The following is a 21,945-nucleotide window of genomic DNA, read 5'->3' on the forward strand; positions in this document are numbered from 1 at the left end:
CAGGTAGAGTGAGTTGCACAACACCAGCAGAACAGTCTATCAAAGCGGAATGTGTAGACAGAAAGTCAAGGCCCAGGATGAGATCGTGAGGGCAGTGCTCTAGAACATAAAGTAAAACAGAAGTATGATGTCCAGCGACACTCACGCGAGCCGGACACATGCCAATAATGGCTGGTGTTCCACCGTTGGTGACTTGGACCATAGGCGACGGAGCACGAGTGAGGACTTTCTCGAGACGATTCCGAAGCTGAGCATTCATCACAGATATGTGCGTGCCAGTGTCAATCAGAGCCTAACAGGTACACCATCTACATTCACTTTAATGAGGTTCCGATGTGTGGGCAAGGTCAGAAGAGGATTTTTGCGTTGGATCGGTTTTGCAGCATCACCTCCAGGTGCTGCACCCGTTAGTTTTCCGGAAGGGTGCGCCGGAACGAGCTAGGGGACGGTGATTAGCGAGATGGTGGCAATCGGGAGAAGCGGCGACGTAGCGAAGGAGAGCGGCTAGAGCGGGTAGGAAGAGAAGTGTTGCCAGAACTTGATGGCTGCGTTTGCGGGGCGAACCGAGGAGCAGCATGAGGGCCGTGGGATGGGTGCTAGGACCAGGGGGTTGAATTCCACGAAGACCGGCAGTGATGTGAAATATGGCCGATACGGGCACAAGTGAAGCATATAGGCCTGTCTGGAGTACGCCATTCGGTCGGGTTGCTATAACGTGTTGGGGCATTCAGGTTGCACGTGCGTATGACACTGCTGGACGGAGTGTAGTCAGGCCGATTAACTGAGCAGGCGTTGGTCAAGCCAACGTTGGCCAATTCTTGGCGCACGACCGACTGTATCAATAAGACGGTCGCCTGGTAATTGTCGGGGCCATGGGTGGGGGTCGTGACAGGAGATGCGGCTTCTATTTCACGTCGGATTACATGGAGGATGTCATCAGAGCGATTGGGTGTGGGCAGACTGCGGAGGTCTTCACAGGTGGACGTAGCAGCCGTGTTGGGAAGGCGGGGAAATGGCTGTGCAATGTGGCGACTCTTGGCTTCTTCAAACCGCCGGCATTCGGTAATGATGGCTTGCACGGTGGAAGAATTCTTGAAGACAAGGAGATGGAAGGCATCATCTGCTATGCCCTTAATGACATGTGCAACCTTATCAGGTTCGGGCATATTCGGATCCACTTTGCAGCACAGAGCGAGCACGTCCTGGATGTGCACGTCTGGATTCAGTGCACGTCTGGACACGCGAAGCGAGGTCTTTTTGGGCGGCGCGCTCACGTCCAACAGGCTTGCCAAACAAATCTTTGAGCTTCTGTTTAAAAAGGTCCCAGCTGGCAAGTTCCTCCTCATGGGTCTGAAACCAGACGCGTGCCGTGCCCACGAGGTAAAGTATCACATTAGCGAGCATGATGGTGTGGTCCCAATGGTTGCTGGCACTTACCCGCTCATATAGTTGAAGCCAGTCTTCAACATCAGTGTCGTCGGTGCCAGAAAAGGTTCCTGGGTCGTGGGGTTGTGCTAGAATGACGGTGGGCGTGGGCGCTGACGGGCTCGAAGCATCCTCGCCTTGAGCTAGCATTGTAGATGCAGCCAAGGAGCGCCCACTGTGTAAATCCGTCTTGATAATGATCCCGCAACCTCCACCAAAAATGTTACGGGGTTAGAAACAGTCAGACGTATATCTACAAGATATTTACAATAATTTTAGCAGCTGACAACATGGTAGACAGTGCGCAAAGTTCAGAGTGTCGTCTTCTTCCGACCAGGATTAAAACATCATCTTCGTCAGCGTGTCACAACATATTTAAATATATGCACAGGACAAATTTCATAATATTTTTGAAAAGCGGTAGACAATTAACAATTATTTCTAAGGGTATGGATAGCCTATGCCTAGAGAATGAATATGTTGTTGCATGCTCACGAAGCTTCAAATTGTTTTGCGTGCTTTTTTGATCATGAATAAAACCTAGACTTCAGTTACCCCTTCGGCTGAGTTTTTTATCAACAGTGTGTGAAATGCACATGAATGATATTCGTCTCAGTATTGCTTCTCTTTCCAGTAAACAATGCCAACGACTCATGAAAAAAATGTCTAATAATTTATAACTTTTATTAGGGATGGAAACATTGTCACTTGTATGCAGAGGTCTTAAATATATATAAATTGCCCTAATGAAATATCATTCACCAGATTTAAAAAATAAATCAATGCATTACTTGAAGAAAATCCAGTGCATATTGTTTCCAGTACAGTGGAGTATCTGCCAGTAATATTTTCATTACTGAGATTTCATTAGGTCATTGTAAGTATCTATCTCCAGACGTACTATCCTAATTATTGAAGTGCCAATGAGGCATTCGTAGGCACAGCCAAGGGACATCTAACTGTGGTAGTTTCTGCGACATACTAATTGCGTACTAATTTTTTTACGATTGATAAATAAACCCTGCGAAATATGAAGAATACCACGCGACTGTGTTCCCACCTGCATCATAAAGCAGCGCCCTCAAACAGGCTCCTTCCGAGTTAGCCAGAACAAAATAAGGGAAATAAAGAGAGAGATTGTGATTGAGCTAGTGCCTTATCTGCCGTGCCCCGGCCGAATTAACATGTGTATGGTGTTGGCTGGAAACAAGCTGTGGTAGCTGTTGTCTTAAGTGTGAAGTGCATGGATGTTTTTTGTTCTTTTTTTGCCACAAAACCTGTCACCCCAAAAGCAAATTGACATCAATGTAAACGTCTAAAGGTCCGTTTTGTTTCGTCCCAGTCGCCATGTCTTTCTCTAATGTGCAGAAGGAAAACACGATCCTTGCCTTCGGAGCTGCAAATGGCTGTAAACATATATCAGTCATGGAAGTGAGGTGCTATACCAAACGCATTAACTACCATAAGAAATTATGAAAACCTGAGACAAACCAGCAGCACCAAGAAACAGCGGCGGAGAATTCCACCTTTCAGACTTTGCCTCCGCCCGGATGTTCTACCATTTATGCCCTCAAACCCTCTCGGTAGCGTGCGGGACGTGGCCGCCCAGTTACCATTTTCCAAGTCATCAGTTTGGAGGATTCTAAATGAAGGCCTTTCACCCGTACCACCTTAACCATCACCAATGCTTGGAAGATATGGACCTGTAGAATCGCCTATATTTCTCGAATTGTGTCCTCACAAATGCGGGTGCGTCACCGGACTTTTTGAGCAACATCATGTGCACAGATGAAGCCAGTTTTCACAGAAACGCCCAGGTAAATTGCCATTATGCACACTATTCAAGTGTCTCCAATCCGCACTGGGTAAAGCGCAATCAGCACATGTACCAGTGGTTGTTCACTGTGTGGTGCGGAATTTACACTGGTGCTATAATCAGGCCCATCTTCTTCGATCACACACTGACTGGACAGCGTTACATGGACTAAATCCTTAAAGGAGTGGTTGATGAGTTTCTCAGCGAAGTCCCACTGTCACGTCTTCCACTTCTGTGGCATCAGCAAGATGGGGCATGCACACGCAGCAGTAGCCGAGCACACAACTGGCTGGATGAGACTTTTCATGCGTAATAGATTGGAAGGCTCGGTCCTGCAAATTGGCCGGCTAGGTCAGCTGACCTCTCTACACTGGATTCCTTTCTTTGGGGTTATATGTGAACGATCACGCTTACAAGACCAAGACAGACGTCAGATTTGTTCAAGGCAAGGATAACGGATGCCTGCAGTAAAATTTGAGCATCGATCATCAAGAAAGCCACTGAAGATGTGATAAAGCAGACTCACTACTGTGTGGCTACAGAAGGAGACCTATTCAAATACCTCCTCTAGGCAGCAGCAGGTGTTCAACAGGGCTTACGAATTCATAGATAAGGGCAAACTGAAATCTAATGTTGTTCTTTTACTTTTTGTGCAGGAATCCCAACTGCCAATACAGCTTATTTAGAAATTGTATATATTTTTTTCTTGAACGCATCGGTTCCAGCATTGATGCCCCCGCTACCCCTTGGGTGTCCTGGAGATCCTGCACCGCCTGCTTTATTATAAGCTCCGGTGCTCTCCTGAGGCCTCCGTTTGCCGGTTACATGTGCCCTCCTGGAGCAGTGCTTGTAAAACATGTAACCTATCGTCGCAACAAAAAAAGCGACCTGCGACTTACACAACACCAGTCAGAATCTTGCGCTTTCAGAAACAGCGATCACCAAATGGGGCGTCCATGCCCACTGCCTCACCGTGCGGGCAGCCAGCGGTGGAGCTTGGCATGTCTAGGGGACAAACGCACGCAACATGCGCTAAGAAACCTCCTCTGCAGTGCCTAGGCCGAGTCATATATTCGAGGAGCAAAAGCCCCCAGATTTTCTTTCTCACGCCTACTCTAACTCGTGCCTCTGCACAAACAGCTGGCGATCCCTCAAATGAACGTCTCGTCCCACTTAAGTCACCTGCAGTAGGCAGGGTGTCAAACCATTTTGTTTTTTTTTTCTGGTTCGGCTCGGGTTCAGCTGCAGAACACAGAGGTTCAAACTGTTTCATAGATTTATCAACAGATTTATTAGGGTTCAAAATAAAACATGCGGTGCTTCAGCAGGACCAAATTCACTTATTGTACAGAGCTGCTGCATAGCACCGTATTTTCTGCAGATAATAACTTTAAAAATAATCACAATAATGCTGTGCCATGCACTGATGAATTTATGAATGTCAGATTCGTACATCTATTGGGCTTCGTGGTGCCCTATGTGGATGTTCAATGTGTTACCACGTTACTCCTCTCCTAAATTTACTGCTTCATTGGATTCCTAAACTTGCCAGTCTTTGTCTATACTCCAGAAAGTGAAGTAAAATACCTCATCAACTGCTTGACTACCTATGCATAATGTGTACAATTTTATAAAAGTAACAGAACATGCAGTATTGTTTTGAAAAAGCTAGCAGTCACAATCAACACATCTATGCACACTTCCTGCACTTAGAAAATTAGCAAAATTAGAGCTGAAATATTTAGCAAAGCAAATGACATAGTGAAAGCGCTGAGCAAATGTAGCACATTTTAGCTAGGGTGCTTAGCTATGGAAGGAATGCAAATAATAAAATAATTGTGTAAAAATATGCATTTAATTTCCTAATGTCGACTAAAACAAACACGTAGTGCGAACACCCGAGTTGAATTCAGTATACATTGCATGCCATTTATAACAGGATGAGTGGAGATCTCAAACAAACACAGTTTTTTGGGCATTTAAAGTTACATATTCTATTCAGTCTTTCTGCAGAGCACCATGAAACAAAGCCAGAGTCTTTCTCCTACTTTTTTAGTTGTTGCTTCCTGTGCAGAAATTTCATGAAGCCTTAATCGTGTCGCAGCAGCAACAGCAGTCACCGAATGCATAGCGAAACTAACATGTGTGACCATTGCATTGCTGTGCATAAACCCCTGAATACAGCTGATGCACTGAGTAAAAGCAGTGTGCTGCACAACAGTGAGTGCTTATGCATACAGTTGGCTCAGCCCTGTGGCGGAATTGTTGGCAAGGCAGTACCCACACACTGTGCCAAATTGATACAAGAGGCATGATCTGATCTTGTAAGCGCAGTGGCATGCACAGTTGTAAATTTCAGCAACAATGCCTGGGATGAGCCTATGCTTTAATTAGTTAGGAACACTTCTTCCACAAAGTCCCAGTTTGGTTCCAAGATGGCAAAAAAAATATCGGTCCAGTTTCAGGTTAGCTGAAGATAGTGGCTGCACCAGTTTTGACTTCAGTTTCAATATTATTTGACACCCTGGAGGTGAGAGAGGAGGTCATCCAGGGTAGCATGTATATGGAATTATCATTATTAGTTTAAAAACATATACATATACAATGGACCGAGAGGAAGATAAGGGAAGAAGCAGGCTGACAACTGTCAGGAAAGGGGGCATAGCACCTGCCTACTCTTTACAAAGAAGAGTATGGAAACATTGAAATTAGCAGGCCTTAGTATGTGGCATACCACCTTCTGCCTCCCTTCCTCAGTTTGTAACCAGGAAAAGAAGTTATTTTTATTATAAGGCTAGGAAGAAGGGAAGAGCAAATAATGAACGAGAGGACAGACAACACAGACTAAAGTAAAACAATGTCAAAGAAGAGAGTGCAGTTATATGAAAAAATCACATGTCACACTAATTACAAAACAAAAGAAAGAGAGAAAAAGAGGTGTGGGGTCTCGTGAATTGCAAAGCAAAAAATATTAAAATAAAGTGCAAATGGGAAGCTAAGCCTGTTTCATGTAGAAAAGCAGGGAGGGCGAGATGAGCCTGGTTGCATCACAACGCACAATTGTAGGGGTACAGCCATTAAGTGAGGGTCGCACACAGCAGGCCAAGATGACAAAAGTCCCTCTGTAGAGCACTAAGGGCTGAATCCAATCCAGCTGGCAGGGCAACATCTTTGAACGAAAAAGGGCAAAAGAATGGACATGGCAAGTAGCAAAAGGACACACAGAGCGCTGACCTTCACTATGCGGAAACAGGAGATTGCTTAAGCCTTTTCAACTTCTTTGGGAGGGCATCAAGGCGCTCAAGGATGATGCATTGAGCCTCAGATGGGTTGGTCCTGCTGGCCGTACTTCTTACAAGCGCATGTAGTTCCACCTTGTCCGGCATCAACGTAATGCAGAATTTGAGACCCAGGCTGAGAATATCTTGAAAAATATCAGGCATAGCTGTATCTCCTATTTTTTTCACTGGCTGTTCTCGCGGATTGGTAGGCAGCTTCTTGGAATGAGTCGCCAGATGGAAGGAGGGTGGCAGCAGACACAGCTACATATGGCTAACGCAACTAAGAGCACACCAGGGCTGGAGTGTGCGCTTGCATCCTCCAACCTGGCCGTGCTACTTGGTGTGGACTGTCTTCGCTCTCCACAGATAGTAGGCAAATCCAGATCTCAAACTTCGTGGCACTCAATATCAAGTCTAATACGAAGTACGTCCAGCCAGGAGTGGGTGCGCACTGGCACGTGTTCCTTGTGGACACTAACAAATATTCATCACGAGGCGTTGCAGGCATAGCATATGTGTAATCTGGGCTTAAAGTTCGCATAGTTCAAGGCTAGTTGAGTGTTCCAGACTAAATTAAATTAGTGAGAGCCGCCAGCTATGACACCCCAACAAGCAGTGTGGGCAAAGTTTCATTCCTACGGTGGGCGAGTGCGGCTGAGTGTGAGCAGATGATAATCAGCTCACACTTCTTGAGTGATATCAGCTATTGATCAATAGCAGCTGTGTATGGGAATCTGCGATATGGTAAAATATGGCGGCCGCAAAAAGGGTGAGCAGGAGGCTTCTGTTGAAAAGAGTGTCTGAGAAAAAAGTGACAGTGCTTCACTTGTGAACTCCACACATTGCACATGGGTGCAAAATTCGGCTGAGGTATTCATAGCAGCATATGCTATCTGCAGAACGTTTCTTCACCTAGCTCAAGGGATGGTTCAGGACCCTTTTAATCTCAAAGGCCATCACACTTAATGAGGAACGGACGGACGGACGGACCGACCGACCGACCGACCGACCGACCGACCGACCGACCGACCGACCGACCGACCGACCGACCGACCGACCGACCGACCGACCGACCGACCGACCGACCGACCGACCGACCGACCGACCGACCGACCGACCGACCGACCGACCGACCGACCGACCGACCGACCGACCGACCGACCGACCGACCGACCGACCGACCGACCGACCGACCGACCGACCGACCGACCGACCGACCGACCGACCGACCGACCGACCGACCGACCGACCGACCGACCGACCGACCGACCGACCGACCGACCGACCGACCGACCGACCGACCGACCGACCGACCGACCGACCGACCGACGACCGACCGACCGACCGACCGACCGACCGACCGACCGACCGACCGACCGACCGACCGACCGACCGACCGACCGACCGACCGACCGACCGACGACCGACCGACCGACCGACCGACCGACCGACCGACCGACCGACCGACGACCGACCGACCGACCGACCGACCGACCGACCGACCGACCGACCGACCGACCGACCGACCGACCGACCGACCGACCGACCGACCGACCGACCGACCGACCGACCGACCGACCGACCGACCGACCGACCGACCGACCGACCGACCGACCGACCGACCGACCGACCGACCGACCGACCGACCGACCGACCGACCGACCGACCGACCGACGACCGACCGACCGACCGACCGACCGACCGACCGACCGACCGACCGACCGACCGACCGACCGACCGACCGACCGACCGACCGACCGACCGACCGACCGACCGACCGACCGACCGACCGACCGACCGACCGACCGACCGACCGACCGACCGACCGACCGACCGACCGACCGACCGACCGACCGACCGACCGACCGACCGACCGACCGACCGACCGACCGACCGACCGACCGACCGACCGACCGACCGACCGACCGACCGACCGACCGACCGACCGACCGACCGACCGACCGACCGACCGACCGACCGACCGACCGACCGACCGACCGACCGACCGACCGACCGACCGACCGACCGACCGACCGACCGACCGACCGACCGACCGACCGACCGACCGACCGACCGACCGACCGACCGACCGACCGACCGACCGACCGACCGACCGACCGACCGACCGACCGACCGACCGACCGACCGACCGACCGACCGACCGACCGACCGACCGACCGACCGACCGACCGACCGACCGACCGACCGACCGACCGACCGACCGACCGACCGACCGACCGACCGACCGACCGACCGACCGACCGACCGACCGACCGACCGACCGACCGACCGACCGACCGACCGACCGACCGACCGACCGACCGACCGACCGACCGACCGACCGACCGACCGACCGACCGACCGACCGACCGACCGACCGACCGACCGACCGACCGACCGACCGACCGACCGACCGACCGACCGACCGACCGACCGACCGACCGACCGACCGACCGACCGACCGACCGACCGACCGACCGACCGACCGACCGACCGACCGACCGACCGACCGACCGACCGACCGACCGACCGACCGACCGACCGACCGACCGACCGACCGACCGACCGACCGACCGACCGACCGACCGACCGACGACCGACCGACCGACCGACCGACCGACCGACCGACCGACCGACCGACCGACCGACCGACCGACCGACCGACCGACCGACCGACCGACCGACCGACCGAACTTTATTTAATCCTGAGGAGCTACTGTCAAGACTTCCTAACGAGAGGCCTTTGTAGCCGCTGGCCGCACCCACGTAAAGGACAGATCGCCGTGACGCTCTGCCTTTTCCTGGGCCCTCTGGCTCGCCTGGGCTTGCTTTCGGAGTATCGTGCTTGAACACTGAAAAATCGGAAGCTAACAATAAGCCAAAGCACCACTGGCATAAACAAGAAGTTTGGCTCATGATCATGTTACTCCACAAGTCTTCAAGAACACATATTTTTGAATTGTTAAATTAGAGCTGGACATCTACCTTTTAAATATTGACACTATGATTATGCGTAGACATAGAGAACTGATGTTGAAAAGGTGAGCCGAAGAAAAGTTAACACATCACATTTTAGCCAACTATGTTTATTCTGCCCAGGTTGTAGTGATCAAGCATATTACATTCCCACTACAACCACACATGTAAGTAAGGCAAAGGTACAGCATTCACCTAACCTTAAAAGGCATTGTGAGTCGGCTAGGTTTGAAAAGGAAATACACACACATGTGACTCTAACAGACCCAACAAGGCATTGGCCACAACCAATCACAGGTTTTCAGTCCGAATCTGAGAAATCATCTTCATCCTCTGAGGAACCAGGTTGTCCATCCGACAGTGATGCCACACTCGAATGCCGTGATGAATCACGCTGGACCCTGCACAGATAAACAACAATCAGTAGCCACTTGACCTGTGTTTCCTAAAGTGGCCTCGGACCATCTCGTTCTCTCATTCACAGGCCAGGTGTGCTACTTTCTCCAGCTCAAAGAATTTGACAGAAGCAACATCAATAATGCAACTACATGCATCCTTGTGAAGTGGCCATCACTGCAGTGGATGTTGTACACATTATACTCCGCTGTAGGGATGACAGATGTACACAACAAGCTCACACTGCATTTTACCATGTGAGCAATGCAATTAGCTTTGAAAACCCAAACAAAGAAATAAGTTAATTCCAAGTATCATTTCGGCTCCCTTCATCCACATTGTAAAAGGGCACAGTAGGATAAATACAGTGCTGATATGGGCTGCATATTCTTCAGCATGTTTGGTCAGCTGACCTCTCCCAAGGCCACAGGCACACCCCATGCGATCTGTAACAGCTCTCTGTGACGGGAAAATCAGGCGCACCTTATACCAGACACTGGTTACATAAAAAAACCTTGGTCATTGACTTACTGCTACGTAGTATGTACACTAATTACAGTTCGCTTAAGTTTTTTAACTGCAATTTGTATGTGCCCCAACTCCGCTACAATGAACGGCATGTTAATGAAGTTTCAGCTACGACAAAGTATTTTCAATCCCCCTTCAGTTGCACAAGAATTAATGCATAAAAATTATCTGCCGCAGCAAACACTTTCTTTTACCTGCCATTCCACCAAACAAAATCTTTACAAAGTGGTACCGAGCTTGAGAATTCAATTTACCATGTAGGAAGTCAAAAGCCTTGCATACTTTGGGGCACAAAAAGATGTCTATGAAGCTTAAATCATTCATCAGCTCCACTAGAAACTGCCACTGATGACTAGTTCACCCCAAACTGCCTGAGACATGCAGACCGTCATTGCTTGTTGGTTGAAGCCACAGTAGCACTTCGCGTCCGCCTGTCAGGCAGCCCCCTGTGCATCATGCATCGACGCAAAGCAGGCACCACTTTGCATGCAATCTTGAGCGCTTTGACACTGTGATGTGGTCAGTTTAGGCTGTGTTGCGCAAATTCAGTTAGCTTTTTGCCCACATGCACGCTCGCATCGTTTCATCCAGTAAAGGGCACATATAGACTTGCTAAGTGCTCACTGTAATTGCCAGGCGGTCATCTGCAGACTCAAGCGCCGCTTCATGAGCATGGCCATCAGCCGATCGCATGGCAGAATCATGCCCAATCTCCAATGTAGTAATCTACTGGCACTGCGACGAGCTTTACCGTCGTTCACAACGTTGTGGAACGCTAGGTACGTAAAGGCACTGCAAGGGCTGTCCGTGGCACGGGGCTCGCTCGCGATCATGACACGGTTCTTTGTCTTCCTCTTCAGTCGGAACATACAGAGAGGCGCGTCTGCTTCATTACAATGCCCCGGGAGCGAAGCGTAACCATCCTAGCGACTCAGAGCACGAAGAAGATGAGCGGGTCGTAACACGTTTTCAGGCGGTTGACATGTACTGCCTCTCGCCCACGACGACGCAGGTCTGGGGACACTGTGAGGAGCTCGACGACGTAGTTGACCGGTGAAGTGGCCTCTATGATGCGGTACAGAACATGATAACTCGCCAGGAGTTTGGAAGAAAGGCCAGGAATGTGGGCTGGTATCCAAAGCCACACAAGCGAACAGGAAGAGACGGCCCCTATCACTCGGTAGTTTCGGGGAGCACCGTGGCGAAGAACAAAATTGCGAAGGATGAAAAAACCAACGTCACGGGCGGTCGCTGCTCACAGAGCTGTAGGCTCAGCGTAGCGAGTAAGGTGATCTACGCCGACAATAATCCACAGATTTCCACCCCCGCTGCATGGAAGCGGGCCGTAGAGGTCAATGCCAACACGGTCGAACAAAGGATGGGCATGGTAGCGGCTGCAACAGTCCCGTGAAACGCTGAGTAGGTGTCTTGCCTTGTTGGCATGTAGTACAAGACTGAATGTACCTTTGCACAAAGTTGTACATGACTTGCCAATAATAGCGCTGATGCAATCTTGTGTAAGTCTTGAGGATGCTGGCATGAGCGCTTAGGGGATCAGCGTGAAAAGATGCGCATATGTCAGAGCGCATATGACGAGGTATAGCAAGGAGCCATTTCTGACCGTCGGGCATATAGTTGCGGCGATATAGAATGTTGTCCCGCACGGAAAAATGCAGGACAACATTGCTTGGCGACGCAGTGCTCGTGTTGAAGGGATACCACACGGAGCCGCAAGGTAGTCAAGTAACATTACAAGTGTTGGGTCCTTGCGCTGCTCGGTGAGCATGTCAGTAATGGTCAACGGTGACAGGGTGGACGAGGAAGCTGACAAAGATGCCAAATCAGGCGTCAGTGGGGAGTGCGAGAGCGCATCAGCGTTGGACGGCTTATGACCGGAGCGATACATGACGCGGATGTCGTACTCTTGGAAGCGAAGTGCCCAAAGTCCCAAGCGTCCCGACGGGTCTTTCAAGGAAGAAAGTCAACAAAGAGCATGATGGTCAGTAACTATGGCAAAAGAACGGCCGTAAAGGTATGGGTAAACTTGCTTACTGCCCAGATGATCGCTAGGCACTCCTTTTCTGTGATGGAGTAATTTAATTCTGCTTTCTTTAGAGTACGACTCGCATAAGCGACGACGCATTCATCACTGCCAGCTTTCCGTTGAGCTAAGACCGCGCCAAGGCCAACTCCACTGGCGTCAGCATGAACTTCCCTGGGAGCATCAGGGTCGTAGTGGCAAAGAAACGGTGGTGAGGTTAACAAGTGGCACAACTGCTGAAATGCTGCATCCCATTCAGGTGACCACGCTGCCATGCCGTTACTGGCGGAAAGTGAACTTGTCAAGGGTGTCATGATGGATGCGAAATTGCGTACGAAGCGACGAAAATAGGAACATAAGCCAATAAAACTTCTGAGAGTTTTGATAGACGTGGGCGTTGGGAAGTCTGCAACGGCGCGGAGCTTGTCTGGGTCCGGGAGGATGCCGTCTTTTGAGATAATGTGACCCAAGGTGGTTAGCTTGCGTGCAACAAAACGGCACTTTTTGAGGTTAAGCTATAGGCCGGCAGATGCGAGACAGGTCAGAATGTCATGCAGGCGAGCGAGGTTGTGATGTGTGGTGCGCGACACGGTGCGGTGTTCGGGACGGGCAGGAGCAGACGGCACTGAGTGCACGCGCGCCGAGGCGGATTCCGTGCTGGAAGAAGGAAAACAACGACGCCGAAGAGCGTCCGGCACGAGAACGCGCGGCGCATGAAACAACAAAAAGAAGAAAAGCAACCAATCGGAAAAGACCACGGGGAGTCAGGCAGCCAATCCGAGAATGCCGAATCGGCCAGACAAGAAGAAAAAGCGTGATGCGCTGGCAGAAGGAGCGGACACTAGAGGACACGCAGGGAGACACCGGGGAGACGCCAGGAGAGTCCTAGGAAGCGACGGCAGGAGGAGGTCAACCACCGGAGCGGGCGTTGAAGACGGGCCATCGGGTTCCGGACCCGATGCCGCCAGCTCCTCAAGGCCGGTGAGCTTCTGCGCCAGTGGGCAGGACGAGAACAGTTGGGCTACGGGCCCGAGTTCTAAGCCAGCTGCCCGGCCAGAACGCCACCCCCGTCGCCGCGTCGAGACTGTGACGCGTCCCCGCTCTCGTGGCAAGCCCGGACTCGCGTACTCGTTAACCGCATGCAAGCCCCATGTGTGTTTCTATCTGCGATTATGCCTATTTGAATGTTTGTTTTCTGTTTTCTATTTTCTTCTACTTATTCTAAGCTTTCTTTTGTTTGATTAAAAGTCTTTGTGTGTGTGTTCAAACCAACGGCTTTGTCCTGAATTGGGTTCTCGGAGGCTCCGCCTAAGAGAACCAACCGAACCATTGAGTACACGAACCTTTGCCCCATATTAGAGGCATCACAAATTGGCGTCCGCGACAGGACGAAGCCGTTCATTTGAATATTTTTTATTCTAGCGGCTAGGAACTATGGCTAGCACACGAGACTTGTTAGCCTTAGCCGAGTGCATGGGGCTAGAAGGTGCGGAGTTGAGGGCATGGTTGAACGAGCAGGAAGCGCGGGCGCGAGAAGAACGGGCAGCGGAGCGAAAAGAGCGGGCAGCGGAGCGCGAAGCCAAGAAGCAGGAACTTGCGTTGGAGGAGAAGAATTTACAATTGCGGTTAAAAGTCGCAGAGGCTGAGGGCGCATATGTGGGCAAGAAACAGCCCGAAATTAGTTTGTTTGACTTAGCCACCGTGGCCCAGCGATTAGGTTTACATGGGGCAGACTTGAACAAGTGGGTGCAAGACAGGTGGTTGCTAATATGCGAGAAAGCTCAGAGGGAGCGTGACAGGCGAATTGCAGAACAGGCAGCTGAGAGGGAACGCCTGGAGGAAGAGCTTCGCAGGGTGCGCGTTCGCATCGAGGCACTCGCGGAGGCTTGCTCCGAAGGGACGAGCTCCATGGTTCAGGATGCAGCACAGCAATGCAGGGGTGACCCAAGGGTTCCCTCCGACATGACGTCAGGCCTTGGCGAGAGAAAAAGGTCTCAAGGAGAGATACCTTGTAATGATGCCATTATAGGCAAAGATACTGATGTATGGTCACAAGACAAGGAGCATATTGCTTCCGTACCTCAACTAGCGCTGCGTGAACCCAGCGCAGGCAATGACTGGTTCGTGCAGGGTTCAGAGCTGCCATGCATGGGCTTGGTTGAAAAATTTGGAACCGAGCACCTCCTACAGGCTAAAGATAGCACGTCGGAGGATTCGCACCATGATCAAGATGAACCTGAAAATGTCAGGGCTCCTGTGGAACCGTGTTTGGTTTCCACAAAAAGTATTGAGGGGTCTTTACTGCGTCCCTCGACTCAGACAAAAACTATTTGTGACACTATGTGCACTTGGGAGGGCTCAAGCATGTGTACCCCACCAGCTTATGGCTTTAAGGAGTCAGAACATCCTTTCTGTTCTGATGTACTCGCGCGTGGTCCGACCATTGGCACAGATGCTGCAACCACACATTACAATTATCACTACCTTAGAACGCAGGCAGTGACGTGGTCGACACCAAGCAGAGACATCAATGCCTGGAGCGTTATGGCCACAGACGGGCCAGTGTACTCTAAACGAAAAGACAGATGTCTATTCCGCTTAAGGTGGAAGAGGGTCACCTGAAGGAGCCGATGCTTCGCTTATGGCTCTTCACGGACTTTTGACCTCGAACTTGGTGACTTCAACTTGATTGTTTATAGAGTGTGTTGTGATAGCCTTTGGTGCTACAGTTTTTATTATTGAGTTGTTGTGGTGTTTTTGAATTGTTAATGTCTTTCATCTGTATGCTCAGTGAACTGTGCCACTCTGTGAACTGTGCATTGGAACCATACAGTGCGTTCTTGTGAACAGATCATGACTGTGACTGTAGTGTTCCGAGCATGTGTGAACTATGTCGCGCACTGAGCGGCAGTTTTTCTTCTGAAAAACTTGTTAAAAAAGGGGCTTATGTGATGTGTGGTGCGCGACACGGTGCGGTGTTCGGGACGGTCAGGAGCAGACGACACTGAGTGCACGTGCGCCGAGGCGGATTCCGTGCTGGAAGAAGGAAAACGACGCCGAAGAGTGTCCGGCACGAGAACGCGCGGCGCATGAAACAACAAAAAGAAGAAAAGCAACCAATCGGAAAAGACCACGGGGAGTCAGGCAGCCAATCCGAGAATGCCGAATCGGCCAGACAAGAAGAAAAAGCGTGATGCGCTGGCAGAAGGAGCGGACACTAGAGGACACGCAGGGAGATGCCAGGGAGATGCCAGGAGAGTCCCAGGAAGCGACGGCAGGAGGAGGTCAACCACCGGAGCGGGTGTTGAAGACGGGCCGTCGGGTTCTGGACCCGAGCCCACCAGGACTTCACCCGACCGGGGCCTCCTGCCAACCTGTTCCTGTGCGTCGCCCGTCTACCTGAGCGTGCCGCCAGCTCCTCAAGGCCGGTGAGCTTCTGCGCCAGTGGGCAGGACGAGAACAGTCGGGCTACGGGCACAAGTTCTAAGCCAGCTGCCCGGCCAGAACGCCACCCCCGTCTGTCGTGCCGCCTGCTGCCCGAGGCCGGCGTTCGAGCTTCTGCGCCCGTGGGCGAGACAAGAGCCGTCGGGCTACGGGCCCGAGCTCTACATCCAGCTGCCCGGCCAGAACGCTGCCGCCGTCTACTCCTGCCACCAAGCCGCCCGCTTTACCTCGCCTAGCTAGAGCTGGCGCGCTCATGTCGCTCGCCCGGTCGATCAGCTTGTACCGCGACCTATGGTGAGACTGGCGCCACTCCTTTCGCTAGCTTGTCGCCGCGTCGAGACTGTGACGCGTCCCCACTTTCGTGGCAAGCCCGGACTCGCGTACTCGTTAACCGCATGCAAGCCCCATGTGTGTTTCTATCTGCAATTATGCCTATTTGAATGTTTGTTTTCTGTTTTCTATTTTCTTCTACTTATTCTAAGCTTTCTTTTGTTTGATTAAATGTCTTTGTGTGTGTGTTCAAACCAACGGCTTTGTCCTCAATTGGGTTCTCGGAGGCTCCGCCTAAGAGAACCAACCGAACCATTGAGCACACGAACCTTTGCCCCATATTAGAGGCATCACAGAGGTGTGTCGGAAAATCGGTTGAGAAGACGACCATGTCGTCGAGGCAACATAAACAGGTCTTCCATTTGTGGCCGCGAAGGATGGTGTCAATCATATGCTCAAAGGTAGCAGGCATGTTGCATGACCCGAAGGGCCTGATGTTAAACTCATAGAGACCATCGGGTGTAACGAATACAGTTTTAGGACGGTCAGGTTCGGCCATTGGAACTTTCCAGTACCCGGAGCGCAGATCCATAGAAGTGAAATATTCTGCGCCTTGTAAACAGTGGAGAGCATCATCGATCCGAGGCAGTGAATAAACATCTTTTCTCGTTATCTTGTTCAGGCGTCTGTAGTAGACACAAAAGCGAATGGAGCTATCTTTTTTTCTTACCAATACGACAGGTGAAGACCAAGGACTTTGAGAAGGACGGATGACTCTGCATTTGAGCATGTCGTCCACTTGCTCCGTGATGATTCTACACTCTTCGGCGGAGACACGATACGGGTGCTGTCACAAGGGGGAGTGGGAACTGGTGTCGATGGTGTGAGAAACACCAGTGGCACAGCCCAATGACGTCTAATGACAGTCGAAAGAAGAGAGAAACTTGTGAAGGGGAGCAAGAAGTTGGGCGATGAGATGGCGAAAGAGCAGGGTCAATGGCGTCAAAACCCACTGAAGGTGATGAGTCTGAGACCGAAGCAATGGCGTCAATGTAACGGAGGGAGTCAGCAGGAGCATCAAGATCGTCAACGTAGTCAACTGCCTGGGAGTATCCTAAGGTCTCTCCACGCAGTAGGTTGATCGGGTACTGGTAGTAGTTGGCGACCAGCATCACAGTTGACCCAGATGTCATAGTGAGCACGGCAAATGGAAAAACAATGCCCTTGCACTGAGAAAACACATAAAACGGCGTGAACACTACAGTGGCGTCAGATGCAGCATCAGACGACAGGACAACAGACATCGATGACTCGGGGGGGTATGGTTGTGTCGACATCAACAGTGAGTATGTCGGCAAAGTGAGGAGAGCTGGTCAGCAGTGATTCACACAGTAGTAAAAGCGACACTTCTGCATGCGAACAGTCAATGACAGCATGATGACGTGACAGGAAATCCCAACCAAGGATGAGATCGTGAGAGCACCACGGTAGCACAAAACACTGGATTATGTACAGAACATCGTTGATGACGACATGTGCCTTGCATACAGCTGATGGGTGAATTCGTTGCGCGCTGGCAGTGGTGAGCACCAGGCCAGCGGGAGCTGTAGTCACTTTTCGTAGTTTGCGACAAAGGTTCTAGTGAATGACGGAAACGGCTGCTCCGGTATCGACTAGTGCCACTGTGGGTACTCCCTCTACAAAAACAGCAATAACATTTTGCAGTGAAGACTGAGGTCTTGGGAACATTGATGTATTTGCAGTTCGTGCCTCAGGAACTGCACTAGTCAGTTTCCCTCTTCAGTGGGAGCTTGACAATGCAGGGGCGAAATTGAACGCTGACAAGGGGAAGGGGAACGCAGAGTTTCCGACCGGTGATCAGTGTCAAGACGTCGCTGTGAAAATGGAGGCGTGGTGGCGTATTGTGGTGTGTCTAGCTGGGCATGTCAAAGGTGGTATGCATAGTTGGGGCGCGGCAGTAACAGAAGCACACCACATGGCCAGCAATGCCGCAGATAGGCCGGTTGTCTTGAGTGCGCCACGTCTTGGTGGGACGAAAAGAATGTGGTGACGGTCGGGCAACTGGAAATGAAGCCGGATGCATGGGCAATGAAAAGGAAGCTGTCTGCACAGGTGGCCATGCAACCACGGCTGCGTAACTAAGCAGCAGCGATGTAGGAAGAGTGGCAAAGTCGGTATAGAACAGCGGCACACTCATAGGATTGGGTGGGGGGGTTGCAGGAGCTGCAGGAAGTGCTTCAGATATCCGAGTATGGATGGCTTGCTGCAGCGTTGGAGGCAAGGCTGCTATAAGTGTGTCGCTGTGAGGCAGCGCCGAGAGCTGCCAGGCCACCTTATCACGAATAAAATCTTTGACATGGTACGAGAGGGTCGAGTTGGTCATGTCGGTAGAAATCGCGAGGTTCGAGACTGAATCAGCGTGCTGAATGTTCTGGCGGGCGATGGAACGTTGGCGGCGCAGCTCGTCAAAGCTCTGGCAGAGGTTAATGAGGACGGAAACGTTAGTTGGGCTTTTGGACAGCAACATCTGGAATGCGTTGTCCTCGATGACCTTGAGGATATGCTTGATCTTGTCATCCTCTGACATGCTGGGATTTACCCGCTTGCATAAATCGAGAACATCCTCGATGTAGCTGAGGAATGTCTCTCCAGGCTGCTCTGCGCGCTAGCGCAGACGGTGTTCAGTGCGTAGCTTACACACAGCTGGGCGGTCAAACACTTCGGCAAAAGGAGTCTTAAACACGGACCAGCTGATAAAGTTGGATTTGTGGTTGAAGAACCAAAGTTTGGCTATGTCGGCGAGGTAGAAAAGCATGTGGGTCAGCTTAGACTGATCATCCCATTTGTTATGGGCAGTTACACGTTCATACAATGACAGCCAGTCTTCCACATCGTGTTCGGCGGTCCCACTGGAAATGGGTGGGTCACGTTGACGAGGGATGCCGGCACAGACGACAGTGGCAGCCGGTGGTGCAGGCAACAAGGTGGCGGGATCAGGCATAGTGCAGGGTGATCTTGTTGCCAGGGTTCGAGTGCGGAGCTCCAGGACAAGGCGAAGAATCACAGCAACCTCCCCCAAATGCGACGAAGTTTACTGTCGTTCACAACATTGTGGAACGCTAGGTATATAAAGGCACCAGGGGCGTAGTCGGGGGGGGGGAAGGCTTATGGGGCTTCAGCCCCCCTAAAATTTTTTCGTGCTTTCCATGCACCGCCGACCAAAGCAACCCCCAGCACTAGAAATCATTGTGTATTTTATCTAAAATGCACCCTGTGTATCTCAATACACAGGGTGCGTATCGTCTGGACACCTGGACACGCCTCTCTCCATGGTAATGAACGTGCTAATGCGGTAGCCCGAGAGCTCGCTAACCGTGCGCCATTTGAAGAGCTGTCCAACCCAGACGACGCACCGACAGAACCACTGAACTACACTGAAACTCTACAATATTACAGAGATACCAGGAGACACTTCCCTCCACCACATAATTCCCTTAATCGAGAAGATGCCGTCGCGTGGCGACAGCTTCAAGCTAATTCATTTTCCTGCCTCTTTTATCTTCACCTCTTCCACCCCACACAATATCCCTCATACTGTCCCTATTGTGGAGCAAAGCCCACAGTATATTATTGCACCTGGCAGTGCCCACACCCTCCGGGCTACTCCCCTATTCCTTCACCTTCCCCTTCCTCCTGGGAGACTGCGCTGACCAGCTCAGACCCGCAAGAGCAGCGACGGCTGATCCGGTGGGCACGCGGAGTGGCGCGAGCCAATAGGGCCCTGAACTAAGGGCTCCATTCTGCGAGGAAGTCGCCCAAACTCATGATAAATAAATGTTTTCTCTCTCTCTCTTTCTCCTTTGCGCTTTTTCATTTCGGTACCCCCGCCCCACAAAAGGAAAAAAAAAAGACGTTGTGGCGCAGCGAATTGTCGCATGGTGAAAGTTCTATGTTGTTACTTCTTTTGCGAAAAGTAATGGGCCATAGGACGCTTCAGCTGCCGGATACTCTTACTATATTATTGCGATAGCAATTATACGGACACTACCGGCGCTTTCCTACCGTCGCCGTCGCCCTCATGTTCCGTATAAAGTCCAAGGGCGATAACATCGGGACCGCGCGCCGCGTACTGTATGTGCGAATGAAAGCATAGTGGGGGGGATGTCATGGGTGGGCCGACGAAGGTGTCTCAGTCTTGTGTGCGCAAAGGAGAAAAGCGTTGCATTTCATTGGCCACTGTGAAGAGTTGGAGCAAATGGTTCAAAAAAGGACGTGAAAGTTGCAAAGATGATCCAAGACCGGGACAAAGCTACCGTGCAATTGACCCCAAGAAAATTGCAAAGTTTGATTAGTTGATGAGACGAGAACGGAGGATAAGCATCGATGAAACGGCCGAGTGTGTGAACATTAGTCACGGTTCCGTTCACGCCATAATTCATGAACATCTCGATTATCGGCTCTTGTGCGCGCAATGGGGGGGGGGGATGCCCAAAATTTTGAACCACCGCAAGAAGACGGAGAAGTTCGGCGCTGCCTTGACTCATCTGATCCGGTATCACAATGAGGGTTAGGACTTCTTGTCTCCAATTGTGATCGGGTACGAACCATGGTGCCCCTACTATGAGCCTGGAACACGACGGCAAAGCTCACAGTAGAAACATTCGAATTCACCACCCCCAAGAAAGCAAAGGCCGTCATTCCCGCCGGAAAGGTGTTGTTGACTTTTTTTCGACCGTCAGGGGCCATTACTGATAGAATTTGCTAAATCTTGAGAGACTATCAATTCTTTCCGATATTGTGAAACGCGGAATCGGCTACGTGTCTCAATCAAGAACAAACGACGTCGAAAATTGCCGAATGGGATCATCTTGTTCCACGACAATACCCGTCCCCACGTCGCTGATGTGGTTAATACAAAACTGGCAAAGTTCAAGTGGGAAACGCTGCAACATCCGCCATACAGCCCAGACTTGTCGCCTTGTGACTTCCACATTTTGGGGCAACCGAAAAAACAGCTCAAGGGAACCAGATTCGTGTCGGACGATAAAGTGAAAGAGTCAGTTGCTGACTTTTTGAAGCAGCAACCCAAGGACTTTAATGAGACGGGAATCATGCGACTCGTTAGTCAATGGGACAAATGTCTAAATGCTCATGGAGACTACTTTAAATAAGGTACTCTGTTTGTCATATATTCGCATTGGCTCACTTTCATTTGACTCGTCCTCGTATGTTTTGCAGAACCCCTGCTTTCTATACATGCTCTCTGTTGCGAATATAATTTAAGTGCATTTACTCCCAATACACGACCGGTGAAAGCTGCTCTTGCGCAATGCATCAGAACAAATGAGAGCGCCATCGAGAGTTTTCACTGGCCGTTGCACATGCACAAGACTGTAAACACAGTTCTTGAATGACAAAGTTTCATTAACATTTTTTTTGCTCTCAGCTTGTTCATTTCATGGCCTTTACATTTTTCATATCAGCGACATGCACTGCTTTGCTGATTTCAGACTGATATAATTCTAAAGTTCGTGTGATATTTTCTTTACTTATCAAATACACAAAAAACATGGAAGCATTCATATCAGTTATATTGGGCACAATTTTTGGCACATACGAGTATATTTTATGAAAAAATGCATATTTTACTTGTTTTGACAGGGCGTAGCGTTCAAGAATTCGTTTGCAACATCTTTGGCAATGGCAATGCAATTATTATTCATGTATTTCATCTTTCGACAAATTGT

The 21,945-nt window shown here is 50.8% G+C and overlaps 1 protein-coding gene across 4 annotated transcripts in view; it reads right to left on the minus strand.

Moving 5' to 3' along the window:
• Nucleotides 1-9,200: 9,200 nt before the first annotated feature.
• The window catches only part of Dp (transcription factor Dp), a 71,037-nt gene continuing 58,292 nt past the window's right edge, over nucleotides 9,201-21,945 (minus strand). For 3 of the 4 annotated variants that reach the window (XM_075679581.1, XM_075679583.1, XM_075679582.1), the window contains exon 7: nucleotides 9,588-9,899. In XM_075679581.1, coding sequence (XP_075535696.1) covers nucleotides 9,800-9,899 — 100 coding nt within the window. In that variant the 3' untranslated portion in view covers nucleotides 9,588-9,799. Of the gene's footprint in view, nucleotides 9,375-9,587; nucleotides 9,900-21,945 lie in introns of those variants that run through there. The other variant, XM_075679584.1, reaches the window with a different exon arrangement.

The sequence above is a fragment of the Dermacentor variabilis genome, chromosome 2 (genome assembly GCF_050947875.1).
Source record: "Dermacentor variabilis isolate Ectoservices chromosome 2, ASM5094787v1, whole genome shotgun sequence".
Classification (NCBI taxonomy): Eukaryota; Metazoa; Arthropoda; class Arachnida; order Ixodida; family Ixodidae; genus Dermacentor; species Dermacentor variabilis.